Raw genomic sequence first — 17,724 nt, 5'->3', positions numbered from 1 at the left:
CGGAGAGATGAAGTAACTTGCCTAAGGTTACTTAGCTACTAAAGCCAGAGCCAGACTAGAACCTGGATTTTTCTCATTGCCAATCTAGTGGCTCTTCCATCATGTGATGGAGTCCCTACTACACCATGGCTGACAGTCTCAGGTTAAAGTGGGCAGCCATACCACCAGGAGTAATATGATAAACTATTCTTTAGGGAAAGTAGGATGGAGTTATTTGGATGCCCTCACATTCAGCTCCACAGAAACCCTGACAACGATCCTTTTCATATTAATCAAACAAATTCTGGCTTAGGAGGAGTCATTTCCTAGGAAGGCGTAAGTTGGAAACCCCCTCCAGACTAGCAAATAAACAAAAATAAAGGGTTATAGAAATTACACCTTTCAGTAACTGTAATGACTAATCTTTGCTGGAGAAATGTAACCTCTTTCTTTTCTTTGGAGAGGTAGGGGGCTGTGGATATGGAATATTGTATATACTGTCAAGATATCCTGACAGTTGGTTTCACTGAATTGTTTTTCTTTGTTACTGGGGAAGGTTCAGTGGCTAGGTGATAGTGTCACTTGTGGAAATGACTAAAATACAAAAAAAAAAGGCATCAGTAAAAAGAAATTCACCTCCATAATCTCCTACATTTTAAAAGGTGACTGAAGAACAACCAATTTCACTATATTTTAAAACTATGAAGAGTCACCAAGCCAAATATTCCAAAAACCTTAAGGCCATCATGATTTTTTTTTTTCTTCTTATCACAGACTTCAAGATTTCAACATTTAATGCTGGGTCACTGAGGTTGGGGAGCCTGCCACACTCCATTTCCACTGCTTTATGGCCATGGAGGAACAGACTCATGGCATTAGTCAGCAGTTTCTGAATTTTGACCCACAATAGGAGAGATACCTCAAGACAGGAGAAATAGATGGAGGCAATTACAAACAGCTACATGATTGATGGTTGACATTGTTAGGGCTCCACTGTATGGCAGGTTGCAATGGTGTTGAACTCCCCTTGCTACCAGTGGATGTTGCTATTGGCAACCGTGCAGTGAAGCCAATAAAAAGGAGAGGAAATGAGAGGAAAAAACTCAACCTTGGTGGAGGCTGTAGGGTTTGTCTTATAAATTATGTTATACTTAGCAATATGCAGCATCAATGTTTAGGAGAGCTCCAGTACACAGAACTGCCTGCCTGCAGTATCAAGTCAAACTAGGAATCTATTTTTTATCCTTTGGCCTTGAAACACATCTTATATAAATTTGCTTTAGATGGACTTGCAAGAGGCTTTTTGGGCTATTTATTTGTAGTGTTTGAGGAAAACAGATGTGAGTTTGTTTCAGCCTCTCTTGGAGTGTTTTTCAATTCCCTTTTGTGATGTAAACATGATGTGGCACAATACCCATAAACACTTGCAGTAGCTCAGAAAGCAGAGATAGGGGTGGCTGTTTCTAACCCCACCCACCTTTGTTCCTTACCTGGAGGAAGTAAGACAGCCCTGCAAGAAGCCATTTTCCTTTACAGCGAGGCAGTTCAGAAAACGGGCATAATAAAGCCCATAAATCTGAACGACCTCCTCTTACCAGCTCTATTGAGGCATCTATCTACACTCATTTTCTCCTGTAGTTTCTCGATCCTTCTCTGCTGAGGAAGCTGTAAAGGGTAGTCAGAAGCATTATTTTTTTTAAGGCTTCTCATCTCTCCTCTACACAGCCCTCCCTTTCTAAACCTTTCTCTTGTGCTGAGCTTTCTGATAACACAGCCTCTCCTCCTTCTGTCTGAGGGCAGCCTTTCCTTTCTCCTTGTTTTCACTGCCTTAACCCTCCCCCCACTCTTTTTTTTCTTCTATCGTGATTTAGTGGAAAGAGCCCCGGATTTCAAATCATGACTTGGGTTCCCATCCTGGTTTTCACCTTCCCTGAACCTCATTTTCCATGTCTGCAAAATAATGACATTGATACTTGGCACTCAGTGTTGTGAGGAAAGGCTTTACAATCTTAAAAGTGCTATGTAAATGTCAGCTACTCGTTGGCCACAGTTCCTTTGTTACCTCTCTGGTCTGCACAGATAATTTGTTTATTATTTGCCTCTTCATACAGACCTGCCTCCCCTTAATTAATTTCTTGCTACATTGAGAGTATTACCTAGTTCCTCCACTGTCTGCTCTCCCTCTCCCCTTATACATTATCTTTTATTCCTTGGAATATTCAGGGAATGGAGGAGAAAGGTGGTATTGATCAGTAAAGGTGAAAATAGGCAGAAGGAAAATTACAAGCCGGATGGGACTTGAGTCAGCCCCACCCCTTCATTTTACCCATTTTACAGACGAGGAAACTGAGATCCAGAGGTTAGGTGACTTTTGCCCAAGATGGAACTGCTGATCTAGTGATGAGGTTCAGGGTGCAAGGTCCTGAAAGAACATCATCTTCAAGGACTAGAATTCATGTAGAGTATCATAGATTTAGAGCTAAAAATAACCTTAACTAGTCCAAAACTCTGTTTTTACATATGAGGAAAGTTGACCCCTCAGAGGTTAAACAAATTATCTAAGATTACACCGAAAATAGAGATCAGAGGGGTTCTAGTCAGACTGTCAAGTAGAACCCCTTCATTTTACTGATGAGGAAACTGAAACTGGAGATGTTAAATGACTTGCCCATGGTCATATAAGTACATCAGAAGGTGGATTTGAACCTGGATCCTCTGACTTTAGAAGCAGGCTTCTTTCCATTACATTGTATTGCCTTTCATGAGTCTCCATCCTCCACGATGCCTATCTTTGCTCTGTGGACAAAACACCCAGCCTCCGTAACAGTTTGTTACACAGCCAGTTCAGAAGTTCATTTTTAAAGCTCATGCGAAATAGCTGGACGTTTTGAAGACAAGGTGTTTTGGTAGCTTACAAAGCTGGTTTAGTCAAATTGAACAGGCCTCATTCTTTCCTGTTGAATGTGTGCTCCCTGCCCAGACTCTTGTTTCTTAGCCTTCTGTGCTATACCAGGACAAAACAAACCCACTGGTCAGAAAACTCCATGTAGTCAATGCCCCAGTCAGATGGTACACCAGGCCCATTTTATTTCCTGTGAAATGCCTACCTCTCCTGAGAAAACAATTCCAAAAAGAACATGACCCATTTATGCTAAATCCAGATTGTGAGCTTCAGAACTATAGATTTCCTTTCCATTCATACTTTAATTAAAGTCCGTTAATCCTCTTCTCTTGGGAGGAGGCACAGTCCACTGTGAATATTGAATAGGGCTCCTCTGAATGCAGGGCCCACAATCCCCATTCAGTGTTATTACTTTTATATAAACTTCCACTGGCCAAACAAATTTACTGCCTCCTTACCACAGACTTCTTTGGGGGGGGGTAACTGGCCCAAGTTGAGACTTTTAAGGATAATAAAGTTTGTTTTTTAAGGGTAGGCAAGATTGGCTATGCTAAAGGCCCTGAACAATGACAAAGAAGCTTCATTATTTAAAAAAAAAGCTCTGTAGAATACAGAGGAGGGTCCTTGGGACATTCTGGCACAAAAGGGAGAACAGCAAAAGCAAGCAGAGAACAGAAAAGCGGGCAGTGTTTAGCTTATAACAAATAGTGGCGAGATAAATAAAACACCATAATTCTGCATTCCCTTAGCTTCTTGTGTGAGCACTGACCAACCCAACAGTGTTCTAATTGCTGATTTGGGTCAGTGCTTTTTTTTCTGCTTTAGATGCTGTGGTATAGATATTCTCTGTACAGCAGCAGTGGAAAGGTGGCCCTCTCCTCCATCCACGGCACTCTCTGGGCTTTATGTCTTTCTGTATTATTCCAGGTCCACTTGCTGTTCAGAATGACTAAACCCAAAGTAGAAAGTCACTTCCCAGCTAATGGGATCATCTCCAGCGCCCCGAGCTTGTCTGTGGCAGCTTAAAAAAAAATTGCGGCAAAGCCAAAGAGAGCCTTTTGAAAGCCAGTCATTTTGCAGTGGCAACCGATGCAGGCAGGCTTAATTGATATCTTCCACTGACACAGTGAGGCTGGAAGAGGAAGAAGGCGGAGGTGTCTGAGAAAGCAACATTTTCTGGTGCAGCTCTTCCCATTTACTCCTGTTCACAGCAATAGAATCCAGCATGGGCTTCAATTTCACATTTACTTTTACTAAGGCCTAAAAGAGATTTAAAAAGAGGAGGGGGGACAGGGGTTGCAGGTTTGCAGGGAAGAAAGAAAACCAGAGTTATTGATATTATTTCTCACCAGGGAACTGGCTATAAGGAGCATGATTCATTGTGATTTTGGTGGATGTAATTATTGAGTAAATGGTAATAAATAAGCGTGGAGTAGTACACATAGCGCGGTGGCCTCAGAGTCAGGATGTCCTGAGTTCCAGGTCCAAGTCTGAGACATACAGCTATATAATTCTGGGTAAGTGACTTAACCTTTCAATGTCCCCTGGAAACTCGGGAAAGCCCTATGTTGCAGAACAGTCTGCATTGGTAAAGGGCATTTGCTCAACATGAGCTCTCTCCAATGAAATCACAGGTCTGGACCTCCCAAATTGTTGAATAAGTGGTAATAAGCATGTGTCTAAGACTCACGTGGTAGTCTAGGAAGCAGCTTGCCGACAGAAGCTTCTGAAGGAGGGATAGAATCAAAGTCGGTGGGCTCAGGGTTGCTTCTATTTCTGAGACTGAGAAGCATGAATTTCAAACCCACTCTTCTTCCCTTCAGTCAATTTTTTTTTTTTTTTACTTTTCATTAGTGATGTCAGGTGACCTCCAAGATGAAGTCAAAAGAACATAGCTCTTTGGCTAGTAAAATATCAAAAAGTATTTATTAAGCTCCTCTTTTGTGTCTTTTGTAACAGTAGGAATAAAATCATCTGAGCAAATTGCACAGATAAAGGTGGCTCTCTCTCCCCATCATTTTCTGGACAGCATGATAGCAGATAAATAAGAAAGACTTTTATGACAATCTTATCCTTTTGAAGCATGGCTAGGATTAAAGAGACAATGATAGCACTATTATCTGGGCTTTTAAAACGTATTGATATGGAGGTGTTTTTATAACAGTAATTCATGAATAGATCAAATCAGGTGAAAGCTTGCAGATCCTTGGACGTTTATTTCTATTGGATGGGCTATTTTCAAATCAGAAGACTCTCTTAATACCTTGTTGAAATAAGAAACCTTTATATTCACATCTGTCACATATGTTTAAGTGTCAAGACACACTGTATAACTAGTCAGGGTGAATTATACTTTTACATAAGATGTTTCAATATTCCTTGCACTTAAAAGGAGTCCATTCATTCTCAGATAGGAGATACAATGCAGAGATTAAATGGTCCCTGTTTTCATAGACCTTACAATCTAAAAGGGGTACAAGACACACAAGAAACTAGTACAAAATAATATATCACAAATGGGTTAAATTTATGCATATAAAGTACCATATAGAGTTTGAGAAGTTAAAGGCCATTATTGTTGGTGAAATCAGGGAAGGGAAGACTTAATGAAGGAGCCGACATTTGATCTAGGCTTTCAAGGATGAATAGGATTTCTGTGGGCAGAGTTTGGGGAAGAATGCACAGGCAGGAAAGTGAAGGATGAGGAGAAGGCAGGTAGTCTAGTTTGGGATAAGGAGTCATTTGAGATAAGGAATAGTGGTGTCAGATTTTGGAGGGCCTTGAATGTCAGTCACATGAGCTTGAATGAATGAATTTCAAACATGAATTCAAGCAAATTTAACCCATTATTTTTTCCTCTAGCCATGTTTTCTTTTACTTTTCACTGATAATGCTAGGTAACCTTCAGGATGAATTCCAAAGAAAGTTGCTCTTTTGGCTAGTAAAATATCAAAAAGTATTTATTAAGCACCTTTTTGTGTCTTTTGTAGCAGTAGGAATAAAATCAGCAAATTGCACAGATAAAGGTGGCTCACTCCCCACCATTGTGGCCTATGTATATGTGTGTGTGTGTGTGTATAAAGTTACACTCTGTGGTAGTAGAGTAGACAGAGATATGGTTTACTAGATACACTGTTGAATCTGGATTTAGGAGAACCTGGAGTCTCTAACACTTACTAGTTCTGGGATATTGGGAAAGACAGCTATAAAAGGAAAATAATAGTATTTCTACTCCCTCTCTTAACAGATTTACAGGTTGAAAGTGTTTTGCAAATCTTAAAGCACCACATAAATGTGAGTTATTTTTATTATGACTATGTGTGTAAGTTCTATTTGGCAGTAATATGAAGGAGTAGAGAGTGGAGGTGAAAAGCCATTCACAACTCCAGTTCTCTTGAGTGGCTGGGAAATGTCTGGGATGTCTTTAGCGGAAAGGAAAAAAATAACTTGGTGAAATTACTTGGTGTATCTGTCATTTGTAATATCAGGGATCTTATGGAGGAAGTTCTGAGGTGGAAAATCCAGTATAAGACAGGGATCTCTGCCCCTTAATGTATTATATGTGTGTGTGTGTATATATATATATATAATAGCATATAATTACAGCATAAGTAATTATAAATGAGTTTTCAGAACATAATACAGAGGGTCGAATTCACAGAAAGACAAGAAGAAGGGAAATAAACAATATGTCAAACATGAAAAACTGCAGAGATTCTTGGTACAGTGGATATAAGCATTAAGGGCAGCTGGGTGGTGCAGTGGATAGTGTGCTGGGCCTGGAGTCAGGAGGACCCAAGTTCAAGTCCCTCAGACACTGACTAGCTGTGTGACCCTGGGCAAATCACTTAACCCTGTTTGTCTCAATTTCCTCATCTGTAAAATGGGCTGAAGAAGGAAATGGCAAACCACTCCAGTATCTTTGCAAAAAACAAAACCAAACCCAAATAGGGTCATGAAGAATCAGATACAACTGGAAAATGACAAAAAGTGGACGGACACCCCCTCTAGAGTTGGAAGATGTGTATTCAACCCTCCCCTCCATGGCCTTCAATTTTTCACCATAAAATAAGGGTGTTGGAGTGGATGACCTATTCTCTTTTGGCTCCAAGTTTGTGAATTGACTTTAATATCCTTGCCAACAATCAGCCATGTTCTTGCAATATGTGAAACAGTGGTTGGCCTTACAGCTTGAATGATTAGAAGGCTCTCTTTTCAAGAATTAAAAGTCTTCAGTTTAATAAACACACATTTTGCTAGACTGAGCTTTGTAAGGGCAGAGACTATTGTCATTCTCTTGGTACCCATGAAGTTCCTTGTACATGGCAGATACTTCATAAACTTTAGCTGAACAAATTATGGATCAATAAGTATCCTGTGTACTGAGGAGGAAAATATTGAAGGTTTAAAATACTAAGGGAATCAGGAGTGCGTTGGCCATTATCATCAAACTAGGGTAAGTTCTCATACTCTGGAACTTCCTTTATAAATATCTTCCTCCCAGGGATACTGACAATGTTCAAACTACACTTTGTGAGGCACATTCCTCTCTGAAACCACAGATAAATAATGTATAACTGAGAGAGTGTGGTGCCAGGAAGCACTGAGACAAAGCAGGAAAAGTAACTAAGAGAAGAACATTCCTCTCTCTGAATCCCCTGGTGCCTGGTTGAGTGAGTAGTTAGAATTCTGAGTGAGTCACCTTTTTCTCATTTGAGCCAGTCAACTCCACTCATTTCTATGGTAACAGACTGTACCCCTAATCCTAGGGATGAGTCTAGAAGTAGTCTATGAGTCGCAAGGGAGACTGGTGAGATATGAACGTCTGCATGTAATTACATCACCTCTAAAGCATATAGTAAATTTTGGGGCTTAATAAAAATGTCATCATCATCACCATCATCATCATCTAAATGAGAGCTATTACTAGAAAAACAACTTAAAGCGCATATCCAGATACTGACAACAGCAGCAGCATCCTATATAATAGAAAGGACATCATCGACCACTTCTCAGCTTACTACCAGAGCGATCTGGGGCAATTTTCTTAACCTCCTTGGGCCTCAGGTCCCTCATTGGTAAAATAAGGGGTTTGGACTAGAAGGTCTCTGAAGTCCCTTTTAGTTCTAGGTCCATGATCCTGTGACGCAGGCCAGTGCCGAGTTTTTAAAGATCTTTCTTTTAAAGAGCTTTCATCATCGTGACAGAGCTACCTCTCCAGTTCTACACGGCCTAAGCATAGTATTTTCTGCCAACAGTGAAAAGTATTCCTTTCCTTCCAACAAAGAAAACATCTGTTTTATAATCCAATGCACTCATACTTCTATCTGATAAGAAATCACACCAACTTCCCCTTCCTTAGGTAGTAACTGAAATTCCTTTTATTTCTGTGAGAAGCACTCACGGTGGACGTTTTCTGCACTCTCAGTAGGGAGTCTTCATTCTGACATTTATGTGATACAGCAACTGCCGCTGCTGTATTTAGTATAGTTTGGCTTGGGTTGCTCTTCATTCTGATCAAGTCTTTTAATTAAACTGACTAGGATAATTCCTATGGAAATTAGTGTTTATTTTATTTTCAAGCTACAAAAGCATTTCTCTAGGACTTTTTTTTTTGATCCCAGGAGTACAAATTGGAATTTTTTTTCCTGCCTAAAATGTAATTAAAAACTCATTTGATTACTATATTTCTGGCTCTGTTTTACTTATTAAATTCCTGTAATCAGTTTTCTTTTATGAAACTGCTGGGAAATGATCTCAAAAGCAACACATTTTTCTCTTTCTTGGCAGGTTCCTGAGCATTTACTGAATTATATTCATAGCACCTGGCCATGATTCGAATTAATCCACCAATTTATTCCTTAAACCATTTGAGTTTATTTGGCTTTCCCCCAAATAAATTTCTTTACTTCTATCTTGGCTCTTTGTTCTACTAGTTGTTTCTCCCTTTGTTGAATGAAAACACTTTGGGGGAGTATTTTCTCATTTTCTTTTTTTTTTCTTCCTCTCTACTTTTTCTTCCTCTCTCTTTCTTTCTCTTTCTTTTTCTCTCTCAGTTTGTCTTCCTTCATCCCTCTCTCTCTCCCTCTCTCCCTCTCTCCCTCCCTCCCTTCCTCCCTCCCTCCCTTCCTTCCTTCCTTCCTTCCTTTCTTCCTTCCTTCCTTCCTTTCTTCCTTCCTTTTTCTTCCTTGCTTCCTTCTCCATCTGAGGCACAGAATTGCAACAGTAAAATATTTTTCTCTAGGCCTAGTGTTTACTATAGGTATAGGTAAATTTCTATACAGTATAAATTATGAAAGTCAGCATATTGTAATGTACAGAGGACTGACTTTGGAATTAGAAAGATCTAGGTTTTACATACTGGCAGTGTGATCCTGGGTTAGTCACTTAACCTCTTGATGCCCTAGGCAACTAACTCTCTATGACTATAGGATTTCCATCCTGGGAGTCCACCCTTTACTGATGAAATCACAGGTCCAAAGTCTCTCCTCCCTCCAAAAAAAGTTAATTCCATTGTGAATCTAACCCATAAGTTCAATTCAACCAAAGAAAATTGGGGACCATGGAATATTACTAGGGCAAAGAATGAGTCATGTACATTGCTTTTAGGTTTTGCACTGGTTATCTTATCAGGAAGAAGAAATGACCATTCCTCATCCTGTTACTAACCCCTTAAAGGTAGAGGTTCTCTAAGCTTCTGTCTTTGGCTTTCTTTTGTCTCTGTATTTTTTTCCCAGCCTGCCATCTTATTCAATTTCAGAGCTTTGACTACCTCCTCTCTGCAGATGATTCTAAAATTTGTATTTACAAGCCTGACCTCTCTCTCACCAGAGCTCTGAATGGGCTGCTCCAATTTACCCTACATGGGCTATCTACCCTAGATGGCCCTTAACATTTAATATGTGTAAAACTGAGGTTTAAGTCTCTCTCTGAAACCTGTTCCTCTAGTTCTATTTCTGAAAATGGCACCACCATTCGCTCAGTCACCAAGGTTTGAAATCTTGATGTTATCTTTGCTTCTTTTTTCCTCACCTCATATCCAATCAGAGTGAGGACCAAATGAGAGAATGTATGCATGGACCCACAAACCTTAAATCACTGCACAGATGTCAGCAGTTATGATGACAGTGATGGCCAACCAGCCTGCCTACCTTGGAAATATTTTCTGCATCTCTTCCTCCTGCCCCCTGACCCTGCCCTATCAGCTTTCATTGTTAACTGCCTGAATTATTATATTAGAATAATAGTTTGCTAACATCTTTTCTGTTCTACATTCTCCTCTTCCCAGAAGAGATGGCTGCCAGACAAATCTTTCTTATGTAGAGATCTGGTTATGTTACTCTCTTGCTCAAAATATTTCAGTGTTCCCTTTTACCTACTTAGTACCCAGCCTGGAATTTTAAGGCCTTTAAAATCTATTGTGGCCTTATTTCACATGATTTCTACCCCCTTATTCTATGCTCTAGCCAAAGTGGACTGTTCATCATCACTCGGACATCCCCTGTGTTTCTCCATCTTCCTGTCACTTTGCTTTTGATGTTCTATGAATGCCAGGAAAATATTATGAATGGTACAGATGGTAACAAAGGCAGAATTTGAACATGGGACTTCTGAATCTTAAGTCCAACACTCTTTTTACTATCAGAATCAACCCCTCCAGGAAGCTTTCTCTTAATTCCCAAGTTGGTAACAATCACTTCTCCTTTGGGTCTCCTGCAGGATTCTATTTGCATTTCATTTATGTATATATTAAGTACCTTATAAGCTCCACTAGGGCAGGGACCATGTTTTAGCTAATCTTTGTATTTCCCCCATCAAATGACACAGTGTTCTGCACATAGTGGGTGCTTAATAAATGCTTGCCAACTATTGATGGGAAAATTCTTCAGAAACTTCCTAATTGGCTCCTATTGAGGGACATGTCCTGATTAATACCATAAAAATGTTTTCTGCTAGAGATACTTCAAACTTCTTTTTTAGTTTTTATTACTCTTAAGTGAAAAAAGAAGATAGAAACTTGTCAGCTTACTTGCTACCATTCTTTCCTAACAACAAACTATGAAGATGCTCTTTTCATTTAAATGATCTGCTTTGACCAGAATTCTGACTCATTAAAACAACTTAACTATAGTCAGGCTGTCACCTCATCCTTGGGTGTATGACTGTAAGGAAAGAAGGAAAAGAGCCTTCCTCCCAGACCAGGGCATCTTTTTTTCTCTTCCTGGGTATATATAAGAGTATAGAAACCCAATGGGAGAATTCCCACTATTACCCAAGACATCTCCCCTTTGGGAATATAAAATATAGCATCAGAATGCTCAGGTATAGAACTGGCAGCTGTTTATGTGTATATGTCTCTAGAACCACACAAGAACCCAGCAAGAGAAGGAAAGGGAAAAACCAGTCTAAGTTTCTTCTATCTCTCATTTTCTAAATACAATGGTAAATTACCTTACGTTTAAAGTTTACAGAGTTTTACATCATCTTTTTTTATTCTCACAACAACCCTGTTGAGGTTCCATTTTACACACAAGAAAACTCTTATAAAGAGTTTTAGAAAACACATAGAGTTTAAGTGACTTGCCCAGGGTCACACTGCTAGTAAGTGTCAGAGGTAGGATTTGAATCCAGGTTTTCCTAACTCCAATTCCAGCACCTAGCAAGTATGACAGATAGCCACTCTTAGAACTGCATGTATCTATTAGCTGGTTTAGACTGTCTTTTACCTGTAAATCTCAAAATCTACCAAAACAGGTAGAGTCATTGACTATATTTGGAATCAAAGGTTCTGGGTTTAAATCCCTGATCTATGCTTCTTATTCATTTGGTCTAGGACAAATCCTTTTATCTTTTTGGGTCTCAATCTTCTCATTGGTAAAATGAAATGGTTGGACCAGATCAGGGATGGGGAACCTGCGGCCTTGAGTATGTGGCCTCAAGGCTGCAGGTTCCCTACCCCTATTTTAAGTGATCACAAAATTTCCTTGTCTCTAAATCCCATCATCCTATAAGATTACTTTGGAACTTGGGTGGACAGTTAGACAAACTAGAATGATTAGAAGGATCTATGAGAATGATGACTACTAACTCAAATGGAAGAGATTATTTAGTGCTCCAAAGATGAACAAAGCAATCTGAATATCACAGACTGTTCTTCCATATTAATTCAAGGTTGAAGCTAGAAGGAACTTAGCAGTTGTTCAGTTTAACCTTTCCATTTTGCAGATGAGACACTTGCCTACCATTCTAATAATGAGTGAGCGCCAGAGCCAGGACTATTTCCTCTAACTCTTAGTCACTTCCTCTTTCTGGGGCACCAGGGCCTCCACTGGAGAAGTAAGAAAGAGTAGAGGTGAAGAGTGGGAATTTAGAATATAATCTTCAATCTTTCCCTAATTTACATTTTCCTGAGGGCAGGAAAGAAGGAACCAGAGATTCAGCAGTGGACTGGATTTTACTACTCTGGTTCTCTATTTTATCACACGGCACAAATATGAAAAGTAAAACAAAATACAGCAAAAACGAATTCCCCTAAACACCAAATGTTACTGTCTTTCCTTCTCTCTCCACTCTCTTCTCGTCTCTGCTCCCTAGAAATAAAATTACACTGCCATTGTCTATGGCTCAAAAGTAAGAATTTTCCCTCAATTCAGTTTTTCATTCATGACTCAGGCCTGAATCTGGTGCAGTGCTATACTTATCATTTGGTTAGGAAGCCACAATTGACTACAAACCTTATTCTTGGAACTTTGCTGACATGATGGATGATGCTGATGTAGAAACGAGGAAGTAAACAAAGAGAAAGGCAAGTTCATTAGACACACAGAAAATGCCAGTACTATTGCACCCTGTTGGGAGGAAAGTGGGGGGGGGGGGAGTTGTGGGAAAGTCTACCAGACTCAAAACACATTTACCTTTGAGGTTGAAAAACATCCAACTGTGTCTTAATGCCTTATAGCATTTCTAATAAGAGGGGTTTTATAATCAGAAATTAGCTGAGTTAGCATTTTTCTTTTAAAAGTCAAAGCAAAAGCCTTTCTGGCCTTCTGTAATTGAATTATTTCTTCAGGGTTACCAGGAAAACTCATTGTTTTGTTTTTTTCCCCCAGGGAAGTAATCAGAAACAAAGATAAAAGAAACAACACATTGTAGATGAGGGAATTAATTTAGTTCTAAAAATGGATCAAATATGTGATGAAACATAGAAAAAGACTTATGATTCATCCAAATGGGTTTTTGGAAGGAACATTCCTTTTAGAAGAATAAAAGTTTATCAGCCTTATCATCAATATGATTGACTATAAAACTATGCAAAATATAACACCTAAATTCCATTTAATGATTAATTTGTAATATAGATAATTGCATTTCATGTTAGTCAATTAAAAGGAAAGGAAGTTCAACTGTGCTCTCACAGAGTCCCAGAATCTCACAGAAGGAAAGAACCTTAGAGTCATTTAGTTAAACCCTAAACAAGGGGACCTGCCCATCTGAACAAGAATCCCTTCTGTGGCCTATCCAATAACATATAATAATAACTCAGTCTTTGCTTGGTCTCTTGTAAGGATAATAAATGACCTCTGGAGGCTGTCCATTACACTTTGAGGTAGCTTTGTTAGGAAGTTTTTCTTTACCTAAAGCCATAGTCCTTTAGGGTTGGGTCAACACTAAGGGAAAAGTCTTTGTGTTTATGTATTTTTTTAATGTGAGTTAAATAACTGATAATAACTTGACTCCTTTGAACATGATTTGGCAGTATTATTTGGACATTTGGGTTATATAGATTTGGCAAACTATTGACAGAAGAAGTTTAGTTTTCTAGAACCCCTCAGGTAAATAGATCTGGCTAGGAGCAGCCATGCTATCTTCTTTGCCTTCTTCCTTCAGCTGACTGATGAGAAGAGGCAAGTAAGGGACATTGGGAAAATGGCCCATACTCTGCTTTCTTGTCCTACCACTTAATGATTTATCTGTGGACAATTCATGAAGAAAATCATAGCTGACCTCTCCTCTCTGATTATGAATTACAAAAGGCTCAGTTTTGTTTTGCATTTTGGAAGGATAGTCATCAACTATGTGAATGGTTGAGGTCATTGGCTAAAGATGAGCATATAAGGGGTGGAATGTCTTCAAAATTACCTTGATAATGGGGTCAGAGAAGGTGAAAAAAGGCATTTGGGTGACACCAAAGACAGTTTCATCTACAGTGATACCTCTATTACAGAAGATGAATTTCAAAAATCCATTTTAATCATTAGGAACTTTTTTTTAGCCAAGGTAAACCTAACAGAGAAAGCAAAAAGATACCTTTTGGATTTTTGGAAAGAGGGTTTTCGATACTACAATATTAGTAACTACTAGCAAAACTGTCACACATGCTCTAAATTTAAGTCTTATTAATCAATCAATAAACATTTATTAAGTGCCTACTACATTCCAGGAACTGTGTTAAGTGCTGGAGATATGAAAAAAGCAAAAGACAGTCCCTGCCCTCAAGGAGCTTACAATTTAATGGGGGAAGACAACATGCAAACCAATATATACAAAACAAGCCATATACAGGACAAACAACAACAATATACACAAGTATAAATCTATACATTATGGCTTTCACTGTGATTCTGTTGTTCCATTGGGCAGGGGTACAGGGTGAAGAGTTTGGGGATGGACAGGCCAGCAGATGGATTTCACTATGACTGACATGACTCTACAATTCATGGGATCATAGATCAAGAGCTGGAAAGGACTTCATAAGTCCTCTAGTACAACTCATTTTATTTGACAGGAAATGAGGACCCAGGAACATTAAGTAACTTACTCAAGATCCCACAGTTAGAAGTGTTAGAATCAGGATTTGAATTCAGGTCCTCTGATTCCAGAATCAGTGCTTTTTTCATTGTTGCAGCTGTTTGGGAGGCAGGAAACAGAGTTCTCCTGTTGGTTTTCCTCTCCTTTCTCCCCACATTTCTGCCCTTTGAAGCTCAAGGTTGTATAAAAAATTAATTTGCATTGAATTGTTAAAGATCATCTATTAACTACCCTAACAGACTTCCAGTAGTTTTACAACCCCTTCTCAAAATAAAGTAGCAAAGAGTAATCTGTATTCTGTTGAGCAAAGAGGCAGCCATTGCAGCTCGCCCATAATTTATGAAGTTAAAAAATAAAAAAAGGAAACAAAAAGAACTTAGAAGGAAACATAGAAAAGCAGTGTAGCTTTTGAAAATGATGTTTAGGGGCAGCTACGTGGCGCAGTGGATAGAGCACCAACCTTGAAGTCACGAGGACCTGAGTTCAAACGTGACCTCAGACCCAAACACTTGACACTTACTAGCTGTGTGACCTTGGGCAAGTCACTTAACCCCAATTGCCTCACCAAAAAAAAAAAAAAAAGGAAAATGATGTTTAGTATTTATTACATAGTTTTTTTTTAAAAAAAGTAAACCATATGAAATTCACGGTTTTATATTGAATTCTTTTTATGTTATGCTGTGTACATGGAAGTTTTTTTTTTATCTTTTTGTATTTAAGTTCAAAATGAATAAATATAAAAAAATTAAACAACTATGTATATGTGTATCTGTATGTGTGTATATATGTGTATATGTGTGCATCTGTATATATGTGTGTATATATGTGTATATATATATATAATATATTGTATATATGTAACTATATAACCATATATATATATATACTTGCTGAATGAATGAAAAAAAAATACCATGACAACATCATTATCACCAGACTTCCTTACAAAAGAGGTTTGTTCTCAGAGAATTTCTTTAGCTATCACAGTATTTCACAATTTTGCATGGGGCCAGTAATGCTTGTGTGGAGCTACTTCAGAACTGTTATAAAAATGATTTTTCTGTGTAATCATTGGGTATAATAACCCAAGCAGCACTTTATTCTTCAGTGATTATTTTCTTAAAAAATCAACAGTGCTGCTATAAACCAGAAATGCAGTCATATGTTTTAAGTCAGCAGGGCCCAGGCAACCTGACTATAGAAACAGACAAGATGTGGTACCAGCCTGAGAGAGTGGGCAAGGTCACAAGTAGCTAAGATAGGCAGGTCAGGGACACTAGGGACAAGACAAAGAGCCAAGAAGTCACAAAGGCCCAGGGGAGGAGTCAGGACTCTGGACAGCTCCAGAGCACTCCAGGTTATTTCTCTTGGAGGGTGTTTCAGGAAGTAGTAAGGGATGATCTGGACTTGCTGGCATCAAGGTTAGAGTGAACCTATTAAGTTTTCAGATTAGAAGTTCTCCATTTAACCTTGATGTCTCTTTGGACCATGTGTGAATTGCAATGTTACAAGAAATGCAGCAAATAAGCTTCTTAAATAAGCTGCTTTCCATTTACAACAGCTATTGCCTCAGTATCATTTCCTACCTCACATTCATCATAGAAGAGTAGGTGCTTTTGCTAACAAGAATTCTTGCCTTACTAACTCAAGGTACTGACTCTGTGATCTGTTCTTGTATTGCAATGATGGTGGGGGGGTAGTGTGGGATGTAGCATTCATTTGCTGGATAAATATTCTGGATATGTAGTCCTTCCAGAAAAATTTAATATTTTCAACCCTACCCCCACCCAAAGAGAGAGAGAGAGAGAAAGAGGGAGAGGGAGGGAGAGGGAGAGAGGGAGAGAGAGAGAGAGAGAGAGAGGGAGGGAGAGAGAGAGAGAGAGAGAGAGAGAGAGAGAGAGAGAGAGAGAGAGAGAGAGACATATAGATATCAGGAAAGATAATGACAGAGAACAAAATGCTTGGATGTGACAGTAAGCAAGCATATTATCTGCAGAAACCACTTTATGTCTACAATCAGATTTCCTGCAAAGATAGTGTACTGACAGTCTGTTCAGCATTTAATTGGACAGAACACTTTGCTAGCACAGCTACTACAACATATTTAAATTGTATTATAATCCTAGTAATAACTGTGTGACTTCCACTAAAGTTCTATTTCAGTGCTGAATTTCAATACAAATTAATTCAACAAACATTTTAAAAGCACCGGTACTATGTATGAGACACTGTAGTGTGTGTTGAGGATGTGAAGACAGATATGAAATAGTCTCTGTCCTCTAGGAGTTTACATTCTATCATGGGGTTACAGTATGTACAAAGATAACTAAGTACAAAGAGAAAGAAAGCAATTGGGTGGGAGGACAGGGTGGAATCAGGAAATAGCTGGTATACGAAGTGGCACCTAAGCTTTGTTTTGAAGGAACTTAGTGATTCTATGAGATGGAAGTGAGGAAGGAATGCCTTCCAGACTTGGAAAACCATCTGTGCAAAGACACAAAGGCAGGAGATATAATGACACGTATGCAGAATGGTGACTAGGCCAGTTTGACTGGAACAGAGAGTGTGTGGAGGGGGATAATGTAAAGTAAGATTTAAAAGGTGGGTTGGAGCCATATTGTGCAGGGCCTTAATTGCCAGACTGAGTGTTTTATATTCCATCCTTCCTGGAAGTTTCCTTCAATGAAATCAGAAGTTTGGCTAAAACAAATCCCAGAGGCAAGAGGGGCCCAATTTAGATCTCTGAATGGGGGGGGGGGCGATGAAATCAAATCAGTTTAGGAATATTAACTTGAAAGTAATTATCAGACTCAAATAGAAATGGGACCATTAAATAGTATATAAGTATTCCTATGGGCTACATATTGACTTAGTTTTAAAATGTAATATTATTTATGTTTTATTCTATTTTAAATCTATTTTTGTTAAACACTTCCCAATCACTTTAATCTGGTTTGAATCTTGGCCAAATGCTTGACACCTCTGGTGTAGAGGATGACCAGAAAAAGAGAATGATAAGGAGGCCATTGCAGTAA

General features: G+C 38.9%; 1 protein-coding gene across 1 annotated transcript in view; it reads right to left on the bottom strand.

Moving 5' to 3' along the window:
* Positions 1 to 3,982: 3,982 nt before the first annotated feature.
* The window catches only part of PDE11A (phosphodiesterase 11A), a 464,241-nt gene continuing 450,499 nt past the window's right edge, over positions 3,983 to 17,724 (bottom strand). Inside the window, exon 20 of the mRNA XM_027866086.1 lies at positions 3,983 to 4,141. Coding sequence (XP_027721887.1) covers positions 3,983 to 4,141 — 159 coding nt within the window. The remainder of the gene's footprint in view (positions 4,142 to 17,724) is intronic.

Source organism: Vombatus ursinus, unplaced genomic scaffold (assembly GCF_900497805.2).
Source record: "Vombatus ursinus unplaced genomic scaffold, bare-nosed wombat genome assembly UNPS02014779.1, whole genome shotgun sequence".
Classification (NCBI taxonomy): Eukaryota; Metazoa; Chordata; class Mammalia; order Diprotodontia; family Vombatidae; genus Vombatus; species Vombatus ursinus.
This window is presented reverse-complemented; position numbering and strand designations above follow the sequence as displayed.